Genomic DNA, 27,530 nt, shown 5'->3' with positions numbered 1-27,530 from the left:
AAATTGAGGTTGTCTGTCTTTTTCTCTATGTGAGGGTGAAGAATGAGCAGGAAAAGAAATATTCAACTTCATATTAAAAGTATTTTCTAAAATAAGGAAATTTATCTGAAATGAATGCTTGTCAATTTGGTTCACTTTTAGTTTTTGAATTGTAAAAGTCATTTCTCCATAGCATGTAAAAATGTGTTATGTTTCTATCACATATTTAAATATATACTGGAATCTCTCAACTGTAAATAAAAGCTTCCAATAAAGTACACATTTCAATAATGAACCAAAGAACTTTCTTTACTAAATAAATTTCTGAAATAGAAAGCAAGATGGATCTAAAGTAGACAGACATTTTGTGTTGTTTCAACTTCTTTTGGATAGCCCACAGCCAACTTCTAAGACAGGAACCCACACATGGTGTGGTTGTGAGTCAGATAATGGCTGTTAGAAATTTAATCAGAACAAAATGGAATGAAATTTATCAACTAATGTGTAATCTATTGTTTTTATTGCTCTACAAAAGCATTAGAAACTTATGGGTGCTCTTAATTTTTCAAAGAATAGTATGAAAATCTATGACATAAACAAGGGTATTTGCTTATTGAAGTTGTTTTTCAAAATGATTAATTATATAAAAACAACCTAAATTTGGTTTCCTTATTGTTTCCTTATCTCAAATAACACGGAAAAAATGAATTCTTTGAGTCCTTTCAAGTGAAGGGCTAATTTCTATTGAGTTTCACTTCCATGTTACACATGTGAACACACAGGTACACAAACACACACACAGGCACAGGCACACACACACACAGGCACTGGCACACACTATTTTTTCTCTTTTCTAAAAGAACTTGTTAAAATTTTGAGAATTTTATACAAAACATTTTGATCATATTCCTTCCCTTCCCCCAACTCCTCCCAGCCCCTCCCCCACATTCCATTTTTTCTAATGCATGAAATGGTCACACATTCTACAGTCACATGCAGGACTGGCTTAGGAGTAATGGGAGGAGACTCTGTGCCCCTCAGGAGAATGGAAACTTTGGAGATGCAAACAATCTCTCCATCATAGATGACCCATGCATGATTGACATGCACCTCGGCTGCTAGGGGGGAGATGGAAATTTCTCAGTTGTACACATTTCTGTGATCTCCTGCCCCCAACACCCTGGAGAATCACTTGTACCCCAGAAAGATTTGCCCTGCAGACAGGAAAGCTGGTGGCTTGTCACCCATGCAGAGGACATCCATCTTCCCTAAGTCAATCAGCTCGCTGCCATTTGGGTAAGGCTTGTCACTTAAGAGGAGACTCCTGTTCTCACCCCAGGTGTGGACTAATTCCCTCCTGCAGAGTTTGCAAGAATAGACTGATTCAGGCAGTTTTAATCTATTTAATCTAATCAAATCAGGGCCTGGGCACCTCCCTTTGTCACATCTGATGCTTGTCTCCATATTAAAAAAAAAAAAAAAAAAAGGATTGCACAGGCTGGAGGCAGCCCTCTAGGTCCCTTGGTACATCATTAAGTTGTAAAAATGACTTCATCACTCACGACAGAGAAATTAGACTGCCCCAATGGTGGCATAAGGCAGCGGGAAAATTATCCTACCAGCTGCCTACCTGACTTTCTTGTAAAACCCTCCCCGCTACCCCCGCCCAGGAACTGCAGTGCAGCGACAGAATGGTACAATGTAGAAACCAGAGCAGGGAGGGGGTGAGGGGTTTGCAGAATGGAGAGAAAGAAAAGCCTCTGTCAGCAAAGCCTGGGCAAGTCCTTGGAGACTCCTCCCACTCCGGTCTATCTTTTCATCATTCATCTTGTGGTAAAGGGTATTTTCTTTTCTTAGAAAAAAATAATAAAAGGTTCCATTACCCCAGGTACCTAACCTATTGGGCCCACAATGGCAAAGCAGCTAGGCATGTGATAGGCTACTAGGTGAATGAGATAGAAAAGCTAACCTTTGGCCCCAAAAGACTGGGTACCCTAGAAACCACTTCCACCACTGAGGATGGTGGACCCCTGCAGCAAGCTTTATGCCTGAAGCTTGAACGATTTTCTCATGCAGAAGACATTGAAAATATTTCTCACTGAGGGCTAAGAAAGGACATCTGGACATTGCAATGAAAGGGTAAGTAGACATACAGGAAGAGAGAGACAGACAAATGTTAGATATAGATGGTAGGTAATAGATAGATGGATGAAAGATAGAAATACATGATAAAAAAAAGAAAGCAGATACCAGTAGATACATACATAGATAGAGACATGGGTTATAGTGACTATGTACATTTGGTGTCAGATTGTAGGAATTCATTCCCAGAGCTCATTCTGATATATTAGTTGAGTGCGCCTTTGATGCCTGATTTCTTAGGTGAAAGAACTAGCAAAAATTGTTTAGATCTAGATCCGAGACAATGTGAAGTTGTTAATGTTAAAAATGTCATTCTTCTCTTTCTAAAAATCAAACTAACAAAACATTTTTTTAGAATCAGGGAAGCTGGAAAAATCTACCTAAAATATTTTATTTTTATAAAGGAAAATGCACATTGGTAAAGAATTCTAAAGCATGCATTTGGTATTTTCATCTTTTTGCTATATATTCCTGTCTCTTTTATATTAAGAAAATGAATGGAGTTATATTAGTCATCACCCCAAGGGAGGATCTCTTCTTTTTTGCATATAAAAGGTCTAAATTTCTTCCAGCCATGCTGCAATCTTCCAGGAGCTCAGCTGGGCAAAGGGATAAATAAGTGGGGAGCAAAAGAACAAAATGCCTCTGTGCTTCCATGGAACTTCAACCACTCCTCTGAGCCGTTGTCAAGTCCAACTCTTCAGAGAAAACAGATTCACACTGTAGCAAAGGAGTTTAGACATCAATGATACCCAGACACACACACACACACACACACACACACACACACACACACACACACACACACACACACACACACACACACAACACACATACACACCAACACACACAGCCACAATAGAGGCACACAGAGAGACACAGACACAGCACACACACACACACACACACACACACACACACACACACACACACACACACACACACACACACACACACACACACAGGAGACACATAGACACAGACACATATGCACAGATATACACAGAGAGAAACACACACACATACACCCACAGTGTGTATGTGTGCTTCTTCTACTCAAAAAGAAAACAAACAAAACAACAACAAGAAGAGACAAATCTAAGCATCCCTTGGGCTTGTGATCCCTAATTCATGAATTTATCCCCTGGATTTGAGGCATGACAGATTGGAGTCCTTCATTCAAGGAGCAGATGGCTCAGCCTGCTGCTGCAAGGGAACTTCACAATGGAGCACACCATGGTAAGCAGAGATGCTACACTCCTGGAATTAGCTTATAGTCCTGCACTGCAGGAGCCTGAGCTCTAGACTGGGTCCCTTTGCAACCTAGAAAAAAACACCACCTCGCTGACTTTGTATTTCATGCTCAATTCTGTAAGATGGGAGAGTTGGGCCCGATGAACTCTGTCCAGCTTTAACAGGATCTCCCATCGGAAGAGAAGACCATGCTGCAAGGAAGTATATATAGCTCACCATCGCTTAGCCAAATGAACATTTTAAAAATTGAAACTTTTTTTCTGCAGCAAAAGTCAAGTGATAAAGACAAGAAATGCCTGAAAAAGACAAAATGATGCACTGTGGAGTGATCTTTCTTAGAGGACAGAAGAGAGAAATGACTTCAGTTTTCCAAGCAGAAGTCTGACCCCCACTTCAAGACTTTCTCTAGATGTGTTTATACCAGACTAGAACTCAAAGACAAAATGCATAGAATTCCCAGCACTCTCTACATGTTTGACTAAAACTTCCATTTAAAAATAGCTATTTTTACCCTTTCAAATGAAATTTGTATAATTTTAGTAAACAGTCATTTAATTCTAAATAATCAGTTTGGGAGAATGGATTCTTAGAGCAGAAATGCAACATATGAATATGTTGCTACCACAGTGGAAAGAGCCGAAGTGAATTCTGAGACAAAGAAGATCAATGATTGGAGAGTATTTCCTTCCTTCATTTTTTTTTTATTTTTTAAATTTAGGGTTGTGTCAGTAACAAATGACAGCAACCAATGATTACTTACTGATGTACCCTATCCTTTAGCTGTCAGAACAGCAAAATGAGGTTGGTACTTCGGTTTCGACAAGAAGACAAAAGGGGGAAGACTTTTGTGTCCTAAAGTTATTAAATGGCATATTCAGGATTTTGAAGTCATAAGGTTTGGCTTTGGAGAATGAATCTTGATTTATTTCTTTAGCCAAATATGCATGATGGTCATGTAATCTTCAAGATAGTAGCAATGTCAGCATTAAAATACAAACAAGGAAGCACAGATAAGACTCTGCAATGATGTAGCTAACACTTATTGGGGAAAAAGAGGGTGTTAGACCAAGAGAAAAAGAAGATAGCCTGTGCTACTGCTGGTGGGTATAGTGTGGTGAGAGATAGAAAGGATAGAGCGGCTAGGGGAACTTTAAAAAATGTTCCAATGATAATGACACATACAATTACATTGTTATATTTTGAAACATACCCACCAAATTTCTTTGGCCTTCTTTAGTTATGTTTTGCAAAACAAACAGACAGACAAACAACCCCCTGTCCCCCAAAAAACCCAACCAGCCAAACAAACAAAAACCAGGTTATGTCCCTGTAATTAATGAGGTGCCACAGCCCTTTACAATACCCTAGATACAGGACAAATACAGTCCTGGGCAGCTCCATATATGTAAGCATCTAAATTACTCTGAGTCTCACGTGTCCTGTACTATTTAGAAGAAAATCAATTCGCCCCAACATTTTTATCCCTGTTTTAAATATGGTCTCATCTTAAAACCCTACAAATTTTAAAAGGAGTCTGTTGAAATCCACCTTAAGGCCCTCCATGGAGGTGACTAACATCTTCCCACCACTACCAGGATGACTCAAGGAAAAACAAGGAGTGGAGCTTAAGAAGCGCTCCATTGAACCGAAGGTCTTCCCTCTTGACTCCCTCAGCAACACCTCTTAATAAACAGGAAAGAAAAATACTTAGAATTTGATCAATAAAATGACCCAGAGTCTGAATCCCGACCAAGAGCAAAGCTGCAGTCACTTAACAAAATGGAGAAGTCCAATGGGCTGTTTATTTCCATTGAGAATTGAGCAGAGAGCATAGTTAGGAGCCCTTCTCCACCTCCCAACCCCCTTCCACCCCCAGGAGCTGTCTCCACACACCTCCTTCCCCCCAACAGCAACAGCAAACACATTCCAAAGAGCCTCTCTGCCTCAAAAAGGAAAAGAGGCTGCTGGGGTGCCCCAAGGGAATCTCAGCCTACTAGGAGGAGCAGTGTGAATGAACAGGCTGTCAAGTCTCTAGGCACGGAGACCTGCCCCGTGGTGTTTTGCTATTTCTGGAAAAAGAAAATAACAGGAGATATTCATTTTCCCCAATCAATTCTACAAGAGTCTCATGTATTCGCGTGGAGAAAGCCTTCTGGGACAAAAATCCTCCTTACAGTTTCTAACGCCAGCTGAACATTCAAAACATATTTAAAACAGACGCATGTGGGTGGCTGCATTATTTATGATTTTGGTCATCTCTTAAGACAGGTTTTTGCTTTCTCTTATTGAGCAAGTAAGGCTTTTATCAGCAGAAAAAAAAAAAATGTCCATGCACTTTGACCTGTTTTCACAGGAAGCTTACCAGGCTTAGGTTTGTTTCGCTATTAAAACTGAAGGGAATGTGTCGAAACTCTGGGATGCGGGTTTCTCTAAATCTGTGTCTTCATGTTACTTGACTACATTTATCAACTTTTTTCAGGCTGGTAGGGGTTAAAATATCATGTTTGGAGGTATTGAGGGTCTCCCTTTTGAAAATACGTCTAAAGGTAACAAGAATTCGACCCAAATTAGACTTCTAAAGCTTCGAAGTTTTTCCTTTGAGGAAAGCATCCCAGCTACCTAGTCAGCGGCTCGTCATTTTAAGCAATAAGTATGCTTTAAAAAAAGAAAAAGAAAAAGAAAGCGGGAAAACCTGTCTTTCTGCTCTCACAAAGGGGGAAGACTGGAATCCTTGGTGCTAGTTCCTGGCAGGAGCATGTTAGTCCTTTCCTTTTGGCAAGCGGAGAACTCAGACCATCCATCACAACTCTTAAAGGCAAGGCTATGGTAATTATGACATCGAGTTGAGATTTTCGATATCATTTGGAATTATTTGTTTAGTCATTTGTTCGTGAATTCCCTGTTGATTTTTTCCTGGTTTAAAATATTTCATATGTACATGTTTAGAGTATCTTTCCGGAAAATATATCCTTTAAAGCAATAATTTGGGGGGAAATTAAGAAACCATTTATTAGAGATTTGGGAAAATCCAGAATGTTGCTGGTGCTCTTAATTACTAAGCGTCAACGAACTTAATATTTTCTTTAAAAATTTCTTCTTAATACTAAATTTTCCCGTATCAAGTCCATAAAACTGGGATTTTTACACAGCTAATCTTTTAATCTTGTTTCATTTTACCGAAAGAAAGCCACCTTTGGGGCGGAGTGCTGGCTGACCTCACCCCTTGTAGATGATATTCAAAAGACATTCTAACTAATCTATTGCGCTCTCCCTTTGGCATTTTAATAAGCCGCCCTGAAATCTTCACTTTACGATCCAAACGCCTAAAATAAAATGCCAAGAATTCTACTAGAGGCCTGGAGACTCGTCAGCCTCTTCCGGCTGGATTGGAGGCTAAGCACGGGGATGGGGCCGGGAGATGCAGGTGAGCGCTGGGGAGAAGACAGGATAGAGAGAAGCCCAGAAACTGACTTGCAAGTGCGGGTCACTTTCTAGTTCCCAAACATTTACTGGGGTCGGGGAGGAGGGGAGATGTTCCACGCCAGAGTTCTGAAGAAAGGCCCCAAATCTTTACTTGGGATCTGCAAGCCGCAGAGCCCGGTGGGAAACAGTGCTTAGCCTGGGTTCAGACCCAAAGAAGGAGGTTTAGTTTTGTTGGTTTTATTTTTCATTCAAATACACTCAGTAAAGCAAGCAGAAATATCTCTCGACCTCCGGTAGCCCTGCCCTGCTCCTTGGTATCTCCACCCACATGTCTTTACGCTGCGGGTGTCTCTGTAGGTGGATCTTGGAGGAGGAGTGCTCCCTGAAAGCTGGCACTAGGACCTCGGCTCCCGCCACCGCTGCAGGCTTGAAGGCCGGAGGCCGCGGGACACAGCTGAGCTGCTCAGCTCACTCCCGCCCCTAAGCACAAAGCTCATTAACAGGTGGAATCGCACTCGAGAGCCCTAGATCCCGCTTGCCTCCATAGAAACAAATCCTTCCGGCTCACAACACCCTGTGGGCTGGGTCAGGGGCTAGCCTTTCACGCGCCCGGCAGGAGGTCCGCACCCCAGGGTCAGCTATCTGGGCACTCCCCTCCTCCCCCACATATGCACCTTACAGCACTGCCTCATTTTTGCAGTATCCAACACAAACACCACACCACCCCCATCCTCCCCCCCCCCCCCCCCACACGCGTGCACCCTACTCTAAGGCACTGGGGCCGCTTCTCTAACAAGCCTGTTTAGTGGCCTAGAGTGGTCTACTCTGGTACGAAAGTAAAGAAGAACCTGAGCCCTTTCAGCTCTGGAGGGCACGTCCAGCCACTAGGAGACGCCCCGGGGGAGTTTCCAAATTCCCTCGAGAGGTCTAGAACCCGCGCTAACACGAGCAGGGAGACCCAACCACAGACTCCCACAGCATTACCGGTTGGCAGCCAGCCGCGATGCGATATATCCACCCGGAATCTGGGTGATGATGTACCCCCAGAAGAATGAGCCGTGAATCATCCCCACGGTTTCAGGGTCCCAGTTGAATTTGGCTTTCTGTAGGAACAGAGGAAAACCACAAAGAAACAATAGGTCAGGGGGGCAAGGCAGAGTCAGTGCACAAAATTCCCTTACGGTGGTTTGTGAGCCATGAACCTTTAAACATGTAGGGCATTTTCTGCGATACTTAGGTCAGGGGCTTAATTTTCGTTTTGTAACAAAATTGCTTCTGACAAGAGCAATTAAAAAGGTGTAGTGATTCACAATGAAGTACTGGCTCCCAGGCTTCCTTGCGGACTGAACTGCTGTCAGTGAACCTGGGACCTCCTCAATTGGTGGAGGAATCTTAGGCCCTAAGACAGTAGGACTCTCCGGAAAAGAATATTGGTTAAGGTCCTTTGGGCTGTTGCCAGCCAGTAAGAATGCAGTAGTGGAGTGCCTCCCAGAATGTAATGCAACCCTCATGACTCACGCAAGGGAAAGAAGGTAGAAGGGGTTGGAAAGGTTCCCCCGCCCACCAAATCTGGGTGAGCAGGACAAGGGTTGGACAGGGAGTTTGGAGATGTTATGTGGTGGTGATGAGCGCACTGCTTAAGGTTCTGTTTCAGAGCAGTGTGAATGTCAAATCCTGACTCCGCCTAGACCACACTGGTCCATAGCACAAGATGAGCCTCTTAAGAAACTCGAGCCAAATATCCGCAAGTTACTGCAAAAGTTCAAGCTTTTGCCTTGCCCGGGAAACTGGGAATGCCATTTTCCTTTGTTGCAATGAAAATTTTCTGGGTATCCTGGGTTCCAGGGGACCCAAGGACTCTAATTCGGCTCCTCAGAGTGTTTCCAAGTTCTGCGACCAAACCAAGCAGCTTTATTCTGCTTTTCCCTGGAAGATTTCTGTGACCTTCAGCTCATCCTCGCCCTCAGGCATCACTGTGGAATACACACTTTAAGGTTACCTCAGCGTGCACTCTAGTGAGGTTCTGGTGCCCAGCAGCTTATCTCTCTGTGGGAGTCCTGCGCCTTCCCAAAGGCCTGTTAGTCAAACCTGATATACAAATGCTGATTTGACTTACTGTTTGTTTTAGTTTGATAACTATTTATGCTTTTTTTTTTTTTCTTTTCGAGGAGGAGGGTGATCTGAATGACGCCAGGGGAACTCTGTAATGTTAAACTTTCCAGTAAAAGAAAAATGTTTCTTTTTAGATTTAGCAGACATTGCTAGCTCTCAGCTGGTCATTCTTTATACAAAATCTAGTGAGCTAGACATTATTTTACGCCTTGCAAGTAAGGGAGGAAAGGCCGGGATCAGAGTGTAAAAGGGAGATAATAGCACTCCTGTGGTCCTTTCTAGAATGGCGGGACGGAGGGAAGGTTTAGACAGTATGCAAACCTTCCGCTTTTAGTGGGGAAAACAATCTTAGACAGGCGAGTGCCCAACGAAGGGAGCCGCCTCTAGGGCTTGGGCAATGCCCACCTCCTTAATAACTTTGCCTCCGCGGTGGATGGTGCTGTTGTTGACCATGTCCACGATAGCCACACCCAGGTTGCAGCGGATGCCAAAGGAGATGCAGAAGCCGAGGCCACTCATGATGGCTATGATGTAGCGGCGCGGCAGGCCGAAGCAGGTGCAGTCGCACAGAGGAGCCTTCTTCTCAGGCACCTCCAGGGGTTTGCCATCTTCTGTCAGCTCGATGGTCTCCCGGGTGTCTTGCTTCTTCTCCAGCACCCTGCACGTCAGATTAAGAAGCAAGGAGGCCTATGGTTAGGCATCTCCCCCAGATAGTATAGGGGACAAAGGTGTTCTAAGCTTCAGCATTCGATTTCCTCAACCCTCAGGAGCTGGGGAGTTGGGCTCTGACCTCTTTCCTAGAATGCGGGCAATATAGAGCTTCAGATCTCTTCAGTTCTGCGAAATTCTACGCCCCCTTCCTCCCTCCTCCCTGGGCAGCAACACCTACACCTTAAAACCCTCAGGCCTAACTCAGTGAACCCCAGTTCTATCACCTTTCTGTGTCTCCATTCATATAGAGGCCCCCTAGACCTAAGTTTGGAGGTCATCAGAGTGAAAGGGAGCAAGCTGGGAAAGGAATACCTTCCGCAGGACGCTGTCGGGGCTCTTTGGTGTTTTAATCCAGAATTCTGCGGGTCCTTTCCAACAACTCAGGGGCTTGATAGGACCAGAGGCAACTCTATTCAGATGCAGCTGCTTGAGGACTACCTCCTCCATCCTTCCCTTCACTGGACTGACCCAGGGTAGGATGCTAGTACCCTGTCAAACACTTCCCAATTCTCTACCTTGGTTATCATTTCACCACTCCCTCCCCTTTACTCTCTCTCTCTCTCTCTCTCTCTCTCTCTCTCTCTCTCTCTCTCTCTCTGTCTGTGTGTGTGTGTGTGTGTGTGTGTGTGTGTGCCCTCCCTTTCTCTTCTCTTTACTCCAGTCAAAAACAAAGGCCTCTGCAGCATATGCGCGACACCCCAGCTTCCTTCCTACAACATGAATAATTAATCATTCACAATCTTGCGTCATTACTATCTCCGTTACAACACACTGAAAAATATTACGGGCCCATTTCCAGATGCAGAAAATGAGATTCCCGGATTTACCAAGGGGCGCCCACACCGACTTCTGTACCACTAAAAGGAAATCTTGTTTTATTTCATAAAATTTGACTCTTCTCAATCAGTTCTGATCCTTGAAGAAGTGAGGAAGGAAGAGAAGTGGAAGGCTAGGACAGCCTTATGGGGAGGTGGAGAGGTAAGGGTGGGGAGTGGGGTGGGGGTGCTGTTCTCAGACCTACCACATCCATAAAATGTCTGTCTTTATAAAAGAATAGGGTACAAAGTAATAGCTATTTCTCACTGAAACTAGTGTTTTTGATATTTAAACAGTGTCCTCACTTACAATTGGCAAACGTTTTCTCAATTCATCTTTTAGTTACTTTTAATCCCGTATCCACCATTAAATGGCACACCATTACCTACCTACACACACACACACACACACACACACACACACACACACACACACACACACGAAGCCTGTGGAATTTTAACATCAATTCATTCCTGGCCTGTATAGCTTGGAATATGGCTGCCAAGAAACTTGAAGCTATCTTACAAATTTTGTCCAATTCCACTGCAAAACTGGTCCTAAGGTGTCTGTGGCTAGGCTTTGTGAGTGTTTATCATAGATGTGCAACCCAAGTACCAGAAACACTGAATTTCTTTCTGCAAGGAAGACATTTAAGGGATTTGGTCATTTCAGCCTTGGTTTATTACACCAACATTTGCAAAGTTGAGCTCTGCACCTGAATTTCCCACCTCACAACCGGTCTTTGAACAGCTGCAGGACTGCAGGGTGCTTGCGGCATCTACTGCCGCAGAGGTACGTGATGGTGTCTACCAAAGCCCACCAGAACCAAGCCACTCGACAAATAGAGATGTACACTGGTTATCTTGGTTACAATTCTCATGGTTGACCAAGGCTTCAGTTTCCAAATGTGAAAATAAATGCTTTTCAAAATCCATTTTCCTACTGTGTCTGCCTGCTGTCTTGTTTATTTGCTGATATCATTAACAAAAATAGTATTCATAGAAGATATAACACATTTGGAAGGACCTGAATTCATGTAAACTACAGTATGCTTAGTGTAGATTACATAAAGAATGGCATTTAAACATTTTTCTATTACTTTCAAAATAATTTTGCAGTTTATGATTCTGTTTGTTTTTAAATTACTGTGACATTTCCTACACAAGAGACAGATTCCTAAAAATATGTAGCAAACAAATAAAATTGCATGCACAGCATTTTAGATACAAGACAGAAACATCAATCAATGATCAACTATTGATATATTTTGATCCTGTTTCATTCAACGCAGAATTTCCCATGAGAGAGTCTTCACTATGTTTTTGCAGCTGAGATCTAGATTTCTTTTTGTATTTTTGTCATTAGTCCTTGATATTTATTTTTTAAAGGAGTTTAGCTTTTGTTATTCACCTGTCTGGGTCAAAGGAATTTAATTTGTGGAATTTATGAGCAAAAAAGCAAAAATGGCAGGTATTCTGAACAGGTGCTGAATGAACATTTCAGGATTGTAAAGGAGGATTAAGAGCTAGATTGGAAGACATAAGAATCCTCAGGTAATGAAACAAAATCAATCTCTCTCTCTCTCTCTCTCTCTCTCTCTCTCTTTCACACAACACACACACACACACACACACACACACACACACACACACACAAGGCAGGTTCATTTAGTGGCACATTCCTGCATTCATAAGCAGGTTTCCAGTGGAGCCTTGATTCAGCAATGAGCAACAAAAAGAATTTCCCACCATGTTACAATCTCTCTAAATAACCAAGCTTTACAGAAATGGCTTTGCAGATTCTGTCATAGTGAGGCCCAGGTGAGCATGGGGTTGCTTTCTCTTACCTGTAGATCTGGCCGAGGGATTTTCCAGCAAAATTCTTTATCCCCTCTTTCCCCGGGGCCAAAATCCTTTGTTTTACCGACTCCATTCTTGTAAAGACTGGTGTCCAACCTTGCCAGATTTAAATTGTGATGTTAAAGGCGAGTTCTGCGCATAGTCTTAGTCGGTTAAGGTAGGGCTTTTTCTTCTCAGCAAACAGAGGTGAGCTTTCCCCGCAAGGCTGTGAGTTGGAGAGAGGAGAGAGAGCAAGAGAGAGAGAGAGAGAGAGAGCAAGAGAGAGAGAGAGAGAGAGAGAGAGAGAGAGAGAGAGAGAGAGAGAGGTGAGGAGTACAACAGAATAGCTGCATGCAGCCCACGGGTTTCCTAATAGGAGAATTGGTACACAGAGTCACAAAGTCTCATTGGAAGGGGAGGATCCGGTGGCCGAGGGCGCGCGCAGTGCCGTGGTATTTGGGCGGGTGCTGACGAGTCCCTGTTCTGGAAGTCAACTCACCGAAAACAACGTAAATTCCAGGTTTTGAAGGCTTATTGCTATCGAATCCGCTGGCTTTTAATCAGAGGGGCCAGAAACGTCATCGAACCCTTGTATTAGAGAAAAAGCAAAAGAATTCTACTGTCTAAAATGGTGACTTTGCTGATCAGAGCTCATAGCTCTTAGAACCCCTGGGAGCATCCCAGGCCTCAGGTGAGCGATGCTGCTGTTAGCTTCCTGCCTTAGCGTCGTCTCCTCCCATCGCGCCGGCGTAACTGTGCTCTGCGGCAGAGTGGCAGAATCGAATTAAGACTGAGATTAGCTGCTTTTTTGCGAACGTGAGTGAATAACAGACACACAGCTGTGATTTAGGCAGCATCAGGGGAGACTTTCCAAAAAAGCTGACCGCGCCCGTCGGTGCGCGTGTCGCCGCTGAGCATTTCAGCACCACGGACAGAGGAAGTTCAGGAACCCAGACTGCTGCTTTTGGCTAGCCTGCTCGCCAACTTCCTAGGGGAGCTGGGCGGATTGCCCTGACCGAGGGTCTTTCTAGGGCTCTTCAGGCACCGATGCTATGGAAACCAAGTGGGGAGATGTCACCGTCTGCAGAGTTCTCAGGAGGAAGGCTGCATTTGGCTATGCAAGAAAGGAGGAGGGCTTTATTAGTCACTGACAAGTTACTCTGCTTGGCCAGCTCCTCCACACCAGCTCTGACAGCATGGTGGGGGATCAACACTGCAGAATCTTCTACTTAGGTGTGTGGTATCCAGGTGAACACCTGGTCTCCCTCGGATATAAAGCATATGTTTATGGGGTGCATAATAATATTGCTTGTGTGTTTGATTCAACCCCTAAGGCAAACAAGAAAGGATGTAGAGAGAAAGGAATGGATGGAGACCAAGCAGAGTTGGGAGAGAGGAGGAGGATAAGAAGAAGGAAAATGGAAGCTGTAATCTTAGAGCACTCTGTTCAGTCAAGGACAGGCAGTTTAATATGAACTCTTCAGAATTCTAAGCTGTTTTAAATTAACTAATACACAGCACACTACTGAATTATCTCCATACAGGTAAAAAATAAATTTATGCCTATACTTGTCAGCAAATAGTAATTGATAATGTTTTAAAATTTACTTCACTATACTTACACCCCATTGAAATCTTTTTTTTTTTTTTCTGCTTTATGACATCTTCTCCCAAGGGGGAGGTTTTTTTTGTTTTTTTGTTTTATGGTTTTTTTTTTTTTTTTTTTTTTTTTTTTTTTTTTGCTATTGATGTTTGTTTTGGGAGATGGTCACACAAACTTTTCCATTTGGTTGCATATGTATATCACCAGTGAGCTTATTTCATTAAGCAAAACAATTAAATAGTAATGAATTAATGTGAATTATTCATGCTTTTCACATGGGTTATAGTCCTCTTAAATGCAGGTCAGGCAAGTGCTTATGAAACAGACTGGCCTTGAGCTACATCCCCAAGGTCAAACCTTGGATGGTATTTAAACCAACAGGGGTGTTGGGTTTTATATAGGGACTATTGGACTACATCCCAGAGGTATAGTTGTACATGCAGAATCACATAAGAACATTCTCTATTTCAAATGGTATGTGGAAAATGTATTTCCCAAAGATAGAGATGGAAAAAGAAATCACAAATAGCTAAAACACTTATGCAGTTGTTAAATCCAGTGCTGGTAAAATTATATTACATTAGGAAGTATGGTTGAAAAAGGATACCAGTAGCATATTTCTGCTATTTTGGTACATAAGCATTATGTAAATGTATTATATGTTATGTTAAATATATGTTTTAAAAATCTGTGAAGTCATTCATCTTCAAAAAATGGATATAAAGGAAAAAACCTATCAAATTGTCTCATCACAAACAAAATTTCATGCCCCTCAGGACTTGTATCACACAGTCATATTCAGAATACAGGTTTCACAAATCTTTAGCTACTGATTTAGGAATATCCATGATTTTTTCATTTTGGAAGTATCTGTAAAAATTGAAGTTACATTAAATATCTGTGAGGCTGAGATAATGATGATGCAAATATTATTCTCTTTAGCATTTCTTCTTAAGTTTCATCCCAGTTGACTAGAAGTCAAAACTACCAAAAATCAAGATGGCTGCATCATTCATATTTATTCCAAGCAATAGTACTCTGGAATGAAGATATTGCTTCTAGAATAAATAATTGCATTCATTGGCATTGAGAAATACTGCCTAGGTTTTCCCAGCAACAGTCTGAGTGTCTGAATTGAAATAAGAGCTAATATTGATTTACTCATTCTAAAAACATTTGTTGAAAGCCGACAATTGCACTATGCCTGGAAACATCCCTTGCACTATTTCACAAGCCACATGGCAGATACACATAAATGTCTTTAGAAATAATTAAAGATAAAATTAGATACAATAAAAAAAACCAATCTCTGTGTAAAGATGTACAGGAAGCATTTCAGGAGGCAAGGCACCCTTGTCTGTCTTAATAGTTTAAAAGACATTTAAAACTAGAAAATGATGACAGCCCAGTAGCCAGTGAGGTTGTACAAAGAGAACTGGTGATACTTGGAAAAGATTCCCAGCAGTGACAAGACAAAATATAGTGAACACAAAAAATTATGAGAATTGCTGCTCGGTCTCCAGAGACTGGAGTGGCATCCTCAGGCTCTGCTCACATGAGTAGCTGGTCCCACCACAGCACATCTATATACCAACCCCATAGATTTTCTTCAGCCTTCTTTATATGCTCTAAAACCCCAAACAATGACCATGAACTCCTTGGGCCCTAGTGAATGCATTAGATTCATCTTTGGGCAATTATCTGGTAATACTTATGAATATGACTTATATATAGTTTTAAAAGCCTTCATTTCTATGGGCACTCTCCTTTTCCCTGTAAATAAATAGTCTATCTAATTTTAACCATCTCCTCTATTCCACCATTCTTTCCTTCTGAGAGCAAGCACCCTTTCCTTTCATTCACATAACTCATATGCATAACAGATTGCAGTTTATGAATGATTCACACTCAGGTGACCTCATTCATCCCTGGCAATTCTCTGAACTGAGCTGGTTTCTATTTCTATTTTCTAGAGGAGAATTATGATGTCTATACATTGCAGTAAACTGTGTACCTGGTAATGAGGATGAGGAAACAGAAGGGGTTGAGATACTTCACCATAGTCAGAGGTCTGTTAAAATAGAGAAATCATTCAAGAGGTCTGAGTGGAGCCCCAGATGAGGCAAGCTTACCAAATTTCCAGGACACATCTCTCTCCAGATCACACTTTGAACACAGGCAGCCTGGAGGGTGCAGCTGAGAGCAGATGGTTTGGGGTTGGCTTATATTGTATTGATGTCATAAGAGGCTCAATGACTTTACATGAATAAATTTCCATTTCCTCATTGGTACAAAGAAAGGTTTACAGTAGGTTATCTCTATCATGTCTTCCTTTTGCAAAAATCACATAGTTTCTATTTTTCATTGATGGGAATTCTTTTATTTCCCCCAGTACTAAGGTGTTTCAATATTTAAGTTTAATGTTAATAATAAAATAAGGAGAGGGTAGCAAAAACAAAAGTCCTTTCTTAAAAGCAGGTTTCTTTTTGAAAATTCTATTTTCTTATATAGATTTGCTTCTTGTCCATGACTTGATAGGCAATTCATATGTGATTGTTCAAATAACGGTATGCATGGATACTTTGATATTTACATAATGAGGCAGGTTTACATTTGTTGATGTGAGGAAATACTTGGAAGGATTATTTAACTGTCTTGTAAATGTTGCCCTCTGGTGGAAGGATATATTAACACATTAAAAACAATTGGATCCCTTAATTATGTAATTTACACTACTGCTTCCTCTTTTCTTTTCTTTCTTATGCTTTTCTTTGTTAGTATCTGTTAAAATTAAATTTACAACTAAAAGTGTAGAGTCTTCTTGTGGGCAATGTGTTTGCAATGTCAAACTGATTACTAAATTTCTGCTACAGACAAGTTGATTGTTTGAGAATCTCTCACTTGAACAAAAAGGAAATTTCACTGTACTAAGGTTTAGAAATGCCAGCTAATCTTACACAGGGGGATGGCTTAAAATTTGACTGCACAATAGATTAAATTATTATTCTCTTGTAAGCTGTGTTTCCTCCCATATCACTATATACACATTTACATGTGTAGCAATATATATGTGTAAATATTATAGGTGTCATGTTTGGCATCATATTGAGAGTCATATATAAATCATGCCTGAGGTGTTGTTATCACAAGGCAAAATGATCAGTTCTCCCAAGTATCTCAAGGGAAACATTTTGTGTGTTGTAGACATTTACCCTTACTTTGGCTTCACCCTTTGCTTAGTCACAGTAAACTCATGAGTTCAGAGAGAAAAGCATAAAGTGCATATTCTCAAAGAGAGAAATACATTTCAATGCTTTCTAATAGTGGGGCTTTATTTGCCTCTGGATGCTTAAGTAAATGTTCACTGTAATAACCCCACACATCGTTCAGGTTTAGGCTAAGTAAGATCCAGGATTCAGCTTGACTCTTTCCTTATCAAGGGCTTTTAAATGGACAGTTTTTAGTTCAGCTTTATTTAATTTTGCTTTGCAGTGTTATCCTCAGAGACTTTTACAATAAATTATCATTATACAATTTCTTGAGTGACAGAAACAGAAGAAATAATTCATTTTGCGTTCCATGTGCAGAGCACAACTATGCTACTGTGTTCAGTGGCCTAATATAATATCTCTTTCATTTTCTCTGTCATCTAAGTAAAAATATATAAACAGGAAATGTTAAATAAATATACGTTCCTGGGGCTGGGGAGATGGCTCAGTGGACCTCTTGCTGTTTTTCCAGAGGACCAGAATTCCATTTCCAGCACTTACATTAGACAACTTACAACCAACCACCTGTAAATCCAGTTCTAGGGTATCTGACACCATCTTCTGGCCCTGCAGGCATCTGCATTCACTTGAATATATACACACAGGCATAAGTACATACATATAAGTAAAAATAAATCTCTAAGAATATGTATTCTTGCCTTAGCTCTCTCTATATCTATATCTATATCTATATCTATATCTGTTTGTTTTTCTTTTTGGTTTTTCCAGACAGGGTTCCTCTGTGTAGCTTTGCACCTTTCCTGGAACTCACTCTGTAGCCCAGGCTGGCCTCAGACTCACAGAGATCCACCTGCCTCTGCTTCCTGAGTGCTGGGATTAAAGGTGTGTACCACCACCACCCAGCTATATATTTTAATCATGAAAAATGTATGCATAAAATCACATGTAAAACAAACCCTTTTGTGTGACCCAAATCTGCATTTATCATTAAAAAGAATTAGATATCTTATTCTTCCTACTCTCAAGAGAAAATTAACATACTTCAGACTATGCCCCTGGGCCTGGAATAGCATGTTTTAAAGCAAACAGCAACCACTAGCGGACATAATAAGAATAGCAATTATGTTCCATGCCAGGAAATAGCTTCCAAGTTTGAATTCCTCAGTCACCATTCTCCAGAGTCTGCTGACACATTCTAAAAGAAGTTTGAAATCATTAGTCTCTTTGAACCCCTACAAAGTATTTCCTTAGAGGGAAAGTTATGATCACATAAGGATTGACTTGTGGAAAGTAAAAAAAGAGGTACAAACAATATAAATAAATAAAATCCTATTATTAAAGAAACCAAGGCAGGGTTTATCATGGCTTATGATATTCCTTTCTTGACCTTCCTTCTTTCTTTTTCTCTTTTCTTTCCTTTCTTTTTTTATTTTTTAGATAAGGTCACACTGTGTAGCCTTGACTGGCCAGGAACTCAGTATGTAGACCAGGCTGGATTTGAACTCACAGAAATCCACCTGCTTCTGTCTACTGAGGCCTGGGGTTAAAAGAGTATGCCATCGTGCTTGGCGCTCTGGTGTTTCACAGATGATTAAAAAGATTCAATTACAAAGAAGATGTGCTGGTATTAGGGTGTGTCTTTCTCTCCCTTTGGACTCTGTAATGATCTCATTCTTTTTCTGTCCTGGGCTATTGAGTCTCTCTCTCTCTCTCTCTCTCTCTCTCTCTCTCTCTCTCTCTCTCTCTCTTGCCATCACATACTGACTTGTACTACCTTCCCTGAAAGAAGTTATCCAACATTACTGAAATCTCCCACCTGTCAGTCAGCATCCAGAGATTTTATAATTTCACTCTATCTTCTACATTATTTGTACTATAACAAATGACTACTGAGTGCCAATTGATGCATCTACAGTACACCCCCTACACCCAAGTCTCAAGCAACATTGTGGAAACTGGCGGCAGCAAATTGGTAAAAGTCAGAGGACAAAGGTGTCTTTTGTGAGGTAGTGTCTTCTTTATATGACAGGGAAAGTTGCATCTGTGAAATCTTAACAATATGGCTGTCCAACCAAGACCTGAGCAATCCGGATACCAGCTGATGTGCAATTGTGGATGGGTAAACCAATCAGGGCCTCACTTTAGATGAAGAATTATAAGTAATCAATGGCTGCTAAGAGATAGAGAGAAAGTCTTCTTCATGATGAGCCTTGATAGGTTATACAAACTCAAGTGGCCAACCCTAAACATATGTACATATGAACATCAGTAAACTATTCAGTTTACACACACATACACACACCACATACACCACTAATTAAAGAGGTCATAAAATTGAGAGGGAGTTGAGGGGATACAGAAGGAACTCAAAGGAAGAGAGAGAAGGGTGTAAGTGATGTAAACATAGTACTCATGTATGAAATTCTCAAAAAATTCAAGAAAACAAAATAAATAAATGAATATATCACCAAAAGCAGAGGGTGGAGGTCTTTCCCACTTTCAGAATAATTACAGTAATGTTTCCCAAACCAAAGATCGAAATACATAGGTTTTTTGTTTTTTGTTTTTTAATTGAACAGACAATGTAACCAGGCTGCAAGTATTTTCTAACCATAACTAGAGAAAACAAGGTCTCTAGATTGGTGGTGGTGTTTCTCTAGCTGCTGCACTGTAGTGGCATTAAAAAAGATTACTTTGATTGGTCCAGACAAATGACTCACTTCAATGAACATTTGGCAATGGGGCTGATTGAACAAAAGGGTGTAGTGTGTGCCACACCTCAGGCTCTATTGCCACTAGGACAAATGAAGAGGTGTTGGAGAGGCAGGAAGATGGGAGAGTGAGGTGGGTTTCTTGCTTTGTTTTGTTTTGAAAATTTTGTGGAGATTTCTTTTAAGGGGCGACACTGCAGGGGTGAAGGGTGGATATGGAGGGATTGAGAGGTGAGTGGGATAGAGGTGCATACTGTGATATTACCAAAGAATCAATAAAGAATTATGTTAAAAATGTGAAATAACTGGAAAGTGATAGTTGAACAGGTTTCCAGGAATGCTAACATTTCATGCACAATTTTCCCTAGAAAAATAAACACGTGCACCAATAGGTTGTTATAAATAAGGTGTGCCATCACTGGCATAGCATCTGCTTTAGAGACTGCAGTAACTGGCAATGCACTAGAATAATTTCAGTAGGCAGTGACAGTCCTGTCGAGCATTTGTGATGAAGAAGCAGAGGGAGGCAGAGGGCTGATCAAGCCGTGCTGAAATGCTGAAATGCTATCTTTAACTGGACAGAGCCAAAGAGTTTCTTTTAATTAATATTTTAGCCTATTTGAGTTAGATTTTCTTTATTTGTAGTGCATCCCGATAAATTATTACAATGGGTAGTTTTTATTATTAACTTGAACCAAACTACAGACACCTTGTGTAGAAGACAGTGTGTGTGTGTGTGTGTGTGTGTGTGTGTGTGTGTATTTGTGTGTATATGTATATGCATATGGATGTACATATGTGTGTATGCTTGTGTCTGTATTTGTGTACAGGTATGCATATGCTTTGCTTCTCTGTGTGTGTGTCTCTGTGTGTGCTTGTATTTTTATGTGTATGTGCATATGTGTATATTTATGTGTGCTTGTGTATGTGTACTTAGAGTTCTATTTGACCTTTCTATAATTGCTTGGCCTGTAGGATTATATGGTATACCTGTAATATGCTTTATATTGTAATAAGCAAAAAACTGTTTCATTTTACCAGAGACATGTGCTCGAGCAATGTCAGTTTTAATTTGTGCAGGTATACCCATGATGGCCTTAACTTCTATCAAATGTGTGGTTACAGAATCAGCCTTTTCAGAACTCAAAGCAGTTGCCCATTGAAATCCTGAATAAGTATCAATGGTATGGTGTACATATTTCAGTTTTCCAAATTCTGCAAAGTAAAACACATCCATCTGTCAGATTTCATTCCTCTGAATAGTCCTTGGGTTACATCCTACTGGTAATAGAATCTGACTGTAAAAAGAAAAAGTAGGACATTTCCTTACAATTTCCTTGGCTTGTTGCCAGGTTATGGAAAAATCCCTTTTTAAACTTACTATTGACATGATTTTTTTTTTATGAAATTCTGAGGCCTCCAGCATGTTTCCTATCAATAGTTTATCAATCTCATGCTAGAGGACTAGCAGACCCATATGGGATCAGATGTGAGTTATATATAAGGGATGCTTCCTATTTCTGATTATATCTTGTAACTGAATAATTGGTGAAGTTAACTCTGACTCATCAGGAATAAATTCTATAGTCCTATATGTAATACCACTCTTTCAGCATACTGAAAGTCAGTAACTATGTTGAGAGGTTCTGAAAAATCCATTAATACCAACAGCATAGCATACAGGTCTGATTTTTGAAGGACTTTGTAAGGACTTTGAACCACTTTACTTAAATTTTGTGATTTGTAACCTGCCTTTCCTTGTTTGTTTTCATCTGTATAAAATGTACAAGCTCTAGATGTGGGTGTTCCTGTACAATTTGAGGCAAAATCCAATCAATTCTCTTCATAAGATCAATTCTATTGCTTTTGAGATATTTCCTGTTAATCTCTCCCCAAAAATTAGTGTAAGCTCTTTGCCAAGGTTCACTTTCTGCCCATAATTTTTCCATGTACCTTAGTTAAAGGTACAACAATTTCTGCTGGGTGTATTCCTGCTAGTTGACAAAGCCTCAATTTTCCTTTTAAAATCAACTCAGAGATATTTTCTACATAAGTTTTCAATTTTTTACTCTGTTTATTTGGTAGAAATATCCATTCTAATATAATATCTTCCCTGTGTATTAAAATTACAGTAGGAGAATGCTTAGAGGGTAAAATAACCAAAATGCAATCAATCTTTGGAGCCACATGATCCACATGTGCATCCTGTATTTTCCTTTCCACCAAGGCCAATTCTCTCTCAGCTTCAGCTGATAATTCTCTTGAATGATGTAAGTCCTTGTCACTTTCTAAGATTTTGAACAAATTACTCAGTTCATTATTTTTTACCCCAATAACAGTCTGTAGATGGGAAATATCTCTGAATAATCTTTGAAAGTCACTAAGATTTCAAAATTGGGATTGAGGATTTAGCTCAGAGGTAGAGCGCTTGCCTAGCAAGTGCAAGGCCCTGGGTTCAGTCCTCAGCTCTGGAAAAAAAATCAAACAAACAAACAAACAAACAAAAAGAGTCCATAATTGATCTCTCTTAATTTGTAACTTTTGGGGTCTAATTTTTTGTAGATTTTTATATCCTAAGTAATTAATAGAATCTCCTCTTTGTATCTTTTCAGGAACAATTTGTAATATCCAACAAGGCAAAATTTTCTTTACTTCTTCAAACATTATTTTTAAAGTATCTACATTTGAATCAGCTATTAAAATGTTATCCATGTAATGATAAATTATAGATTGATGAAATTATTTATGTATTACTTCCAATGGCTGTTGTACAAAATATTAGCACAGAATTGGGCTGTTTAACATTCCCTGTGTGAGAATCTTTTAGGTGGAAACTCAAACCGTTGGGCGCCATTTGTAGTTGGAGAGTTTCTCTCTAGATCCCGCTGAACCCTGGCAGTCCGTAGCCCACTTATAAAGTAAACACACAGAGACTCATATTGCTTACAAACTGTATGGCCATGTCAGGCTTCTTGCTAACTGTTCTTATATCTTAAAGCAACCCTTTTCTATTCATCTATAAGTTGCCACATAGCTTGTGGCTTACAGGTATCTTAACATCTTCTCATGGCAGTGGCTGGTAGTGTCTCTCTGCCTCAGCCTTCCACTTCCCAGAATTCTCTTCTCGGTTTGTCCTGCCTATACTTCCTGCCTGGCTACTGGCCAATCAGCATTTTATTTATACAGAGTGATATCTAAAGCAATCTTCCATCAATATCTCTTAACAGGCTGAGAATTATTATAGTAGGCACTATGAAGGCAAATCTTTCTCATCTTTTTCTTGTAAGGGTATTGAGGAGAAACAGTCTTTTAAATTAATAACTATGAGGCCATCCTTTAGGTAACAGAGTAAGCAAAGGAATTCCAGAGTGTAGAGAGCTCATTGCCTGAATTACCTTGTTAATTGCTCTTAGGTCTGTTAGCATTCTCTACTTACCAGATTTCTTTTTAATAACAAATACAGGAGAATTTAAGGGCTGGTTGATTCTTCAATATGCTGAGCATTTAACTGCTCTTGCTCCAGCTCTTCCAAGGCCTGCAGTTTTACTGTTGTTTAAGGCGATTGCTGAACCTTTACAGGCTTGTCTGTTAACCATTTTAAAGGTAGAGCTGTTGGTGTCTTTGAAAGATCAGTAGCTGTTGTGCCCTGTTCTTGTATAATCTGGATGGCTGGTGACTGTTGTTTATAATATCTTCTGATATTTCTCTCAGAAACATGTGTTAGTTTATGGTTTGTTTCTGAGGTTGGAGGACTGTTAATCTGGTTATTCCGTTGTTGTAATAGATCATGGCCCATAAATTCATACCTATATTAGCCACTTATGGCTTTAATTTTCCTCTCTGTCCTATACATTTGATCCATCTTGCATTCTGTTTCACTTTAGATAATGCTGCAATCCCTAACAGCTAAACATTTACCTCCTGAAGAGGCCAATTTGGATACAAAGATTCTGGTGCAATTTTTGTTACATTTGCACTTGTGTCTATGAGACCCTCCATGAGAACGTCATTTATCCATATTTTTAATTTTGGTCTTCGTTCATTATAGAAGTATGCCAAAAATTTGCTTTATTTTTTTCTGAATTTTTTGTTCTCTCTGCTAGAGCTGTTCTATCACCTTGGTTTTTTTTTACAATAGGCATTAGGTTATTTAATTGCTCTGAGATGGGGTTTCTTCTACTATGGCAGGAAAGAACTGAACTGAATTTGCCATGGGGGCCTATGAGAGGCCCTTCAGGGAGTTTTCCAACAGCAAAGGCAAAGGATTACCTTGCCTGTCCCTTGTTGATCTACATTTGTTAGTCCAATGTTTACCTTTACCACACCTTCTGCATAATCCAGAAGGGAGGGATGTTCTATTACCATTGTTCCTTGAAGAAACATTGTTTCTAGGAATTCTCTGTTTACAGTCCCTTTTTAGGTGGCCTTGTTTACTGCAATTAAAGCATCTGACATTATTATTTTTCTTCAAACCTCTTGAAATCAACTTTCCTATCCACATAACATCATGGTCAGGAGATTCAATATTAATTGTATCAAAGATCCATTACTCCAAGGGTGCTGATCTTTTCTCAATGGCCTAATTATGCTTTTGCATGCTGCATTGGCATTCTCAAAAGCCAGAGATTCAATTATTATTTGTCTAGCTTCTGAATTTGATATTATTCTATTTACTTGTAAAGATAGCCTTTGTAAGAAATTCATAATGGTTTCTTTTGGACCCTGTATAACTTCTGTAAATGACTCAATTTTCTTCCTTGCTTCTTCAATTCTGTCCCATGTATTCTCATGGCTGCCATCCAGCATAGAATTAGGGTGTGGTCATCATATAAAGATTGTCATTGTGTATCAATATAATTGCCTTCTCCAAGAAGTTTGTCCTTGGAAATTTCCATACCTCTAGCCCTACATCGTTGTTCTATAGTCTTAGCCACCTCTTTCCACCAGGTTCTCCATTGTCACTGTGGACCAGCTTCTAGGACTGCTGTAACCAAATCTTTCCAATCCTGAGGGATAATTCTATTACAAGTTGATCATGAGTTTAACATCTGCTTTACAAATGGAAAACACATACCATATGAGACTACAGCTTCTTTAAATCTCCTCAAATGTAACATTTCCACTGGAGTCCAGTTTGTTTACCCATAGCCTTGAGCATTTGGCAGTTCCTGTAATGTCACCGGATAGATTAAGGTTGGTTGTTTGAAAACAGGCTATTTTATTTCTCTGTAACCATATAATTCACTGCTGAGATAGGTTCACCTTTAAATTCTTCTGTCTGGATTAGAATTTCTCTATAATTTGTTGTAACAAGTTCTTCTAAAACTTTTGCCTCGGCACTCAAATTAACCAACCTTTTTAATGCTAAAATAAAAATGATCAAACAAATAATATTCAAAATTGATGTTATGTAAATCCCATCAACATTAATTATCCTCTCATTTAATTTTTCCATTTTTCAGACTGCCTAATGTGTTATCAAACAGAGACTAAATTCCCTCTATTGTAAAAATGTTTCCCAATTTTTAATGTGAGAAAAAATTTCTCTTTTAACTAATTCCTCCCTTTAAGTTATCTTAATTGATTCACCAAGTCTGCCAACTGCATAGAAGAGTAGAAGTCCAAGGGAGTTTCAAGGCAGCTTACCTGGTACGGTAGCAATCCAGATGGGGGTCCAAAGAGAGAGAGCCCACCACCCACCAGGAGAGAAGCCAGAGAGACTCCAGCCCGTGTGGGGTGGAGACTCTGATCATGTGCAGCTGCGGCCTATGCCAGGGGCCTTGTAAAGCTTCAGGCAGCTTTTTCATCCAGTCATGTGCAGTTTGGGTCTGAGTCCCAGGCAAGCGGCTTTTAAGTGAATTTGTGCCACAAACGTTAGGGAGCCAGATGTGAGACGAATTGCTAAACAGTCTTATTAATTAAAAAAAAAAAAAAACACAGAGCCAGATATTGCAGTTAAAAACTGATGTACTGGGGCTGGAGAGATGATGGTTCAGTGGTCAAGAGCACTTGTTGCTCTTTAAGAGGACCCACAGTCCATTGACAACCCACACGTTGGCTCACAACCATCTGTAACTAGTTACAGAGGACCCACCTCTCTTCTGCCCCTGGAGAGCATCAGACATGCACTTAGACACGTGTATAGGCAAAACACCGACAAGCAAAACATAAAGTAAAAATTATTTTAAAAAATCTTCTGTCTTGTTATTTTAGTAAGGTCCAAGGATAAATGGTTTGTAAGGTCATAGGCTTAACCTTTCAGATTTAATAATGAAACAAACTATTTTGATTGGGTAAACCCTGAAGAAAGTCCATGCTTCACTTTTCCAGAGTTAGGAAAACCGTAACAGTGTTTGCCACAGCGTATACAGACAGGGATCCTTGTTCTTGGTCAGCTTTGAGCATCACATACAGAATTCTAAAGCCTTGTCTGCTTGCTCCATGCAGTGTGATCATAGGCTGTGCGGATTTTGAAGAGTTGTTCTATGGTGGATGCTATCCCACCCACCATCATGTCTGCATGTCTTTTCTGTTTTGTTTTGTGCTTTGCCTTTCTAGGTCAGCTAGAGAAGTCCTGGTAGAAGGCCTTGAGTCTGTCTTAGCCACACTCTTTTCCTGTGGTGCTGATATGGTAAGGGATGTGGCTATGTAGTGGTTTCTCCAGACTGGCCACCTGGACCCAGTGGCCAAGAAAGTCCTTCTACAGCAACAGACAGGCAGTAGAATTAGAAAGACTTGTGAAGGAACAAATGAGTCCTGGCATCTCAGTTGCTGACTTAGATAAGGAGAGTGTTGCAGTCAGCCTCTAAAAGCTGGGAACTAATGTTGAAGGGTTAGATGTGCTTCAGTATTCAGAACATAGTTCTCTGGAAAATACCAAAATATTGGGTAATTAAGACTTAGGTCAGCTTCTATTTTAATCTACAAATTTGACTAAATTCATGAGTGTGTGAATATGTGCCTATACCATCAGACCTAGGTTCTCTCATAAAACAATAACAACAACAGCAACAACAAAACAACACAATAGTCTCCTTTAGTTTATTAAAGATATTTTTGTTGTTGCACAGTTTGCTTTTATTTTCCTTTTTAAAGTAACTATGGAAGAACAGCCGGGTGACTCCACTGGTGATTCCTCCTCCACTCAGGGGCTAAGTACTGGCTGGGGACTGCAGACCAGCTCTGAGGCAGGCCGCACTCCAGTATCTAGCAGAGGATTGCTGAACTGGTATGGAGGGCAGACATCTGCTCTGCTCCACATAGTCTGGAACCTCAGGCTGGGAAGCAGTGCTCTCAGGGTGAAACAGGCTACTCACTCTAAAACTAGTCCTTGGTCACAGCCTCCTCTGCTATAACCCCTCTCTTCCTTTCATTCTTTTCAAGATATGTACAATGTTGAGAACAAGGATGATCTCATGTGGGGCTCTTATGCTCTGTAGAAGCAGAAATTTCTAGAACAATATCTGTCACATCAAACCACCTGAGTGTGGTGTGACACTGATTGGAATGTTTGGAAAGTAGTGGAGACAAGTGTCATATATAATGATGGAAAGTTGTTCTTGGTGTTACTATAGGAACATGAGCCAAGGTACGATGGACTCCACCTCAGACAGGTGGAAAGTCTCAAAAGGTGTATTTGAGAAAGGAAAGATATTCTGCTCAAATAATGACACAGATCAAGCAAAAATTCAACTAATAATAACAAAAGTGC

At 40.4% G+C, this 27,530-nt stretch overlaps 1 protein-coding gene across 1 annotated transcript in view; it reads right to left on the bottom strand.

Annotated features, from left to right (window-relative positions):
• Positions 1–13,379, bottom strand: part of Slc17a6 (solute carrier family 17 member 6) — a 42,656-nt gene extending 29,277 nt beyond the window's left edge. The window contains exons 1-4 of the mRNA XM_036185131.1: positions 12,775–13,379; positions 12,284–12,501; positions 9,316–9,568; positions 7,783–7,901 (exon numbers count right to left, since the gene is read on the bottom strand). Coding sequence (XP_036041024.1) covers positions 7,783–7,901; positions 9,316–9,568; positions 12,284–12,369 — 458 coding nt within the window. The 5' untranslated portion in view covers positions 12,370–12,501; positions 12,775–13,379. The remainder of the gene's footprint in view (positions 1–7,782; positions 7,902–9,315; positions 9,569–12,283; positions 12,502–12,774) is intronic.
• Positions 13,380–27,530: the final 14,151 nt, after the last annotated feature.

The sequence above is a fragment of the Onychomys torridus genome, chromosome 1 (assembly GCF_903995425.1).
Source record: "Onychomys torridus chromosome 1, mOncTor1.1, whole genome shotgun sequence".
Taxonomy (NCBI): domain Eukaryota; kingdom Metazoa; phylum Chordata; class Mammalia; order Rodentia; family Cricetidae; genus Onychomys; species Onychomys torridus.
Note: the sequence above shows the minus strand (reverse complement) of the source record. Positions and strands in the feature narration are given on the sequence as shown.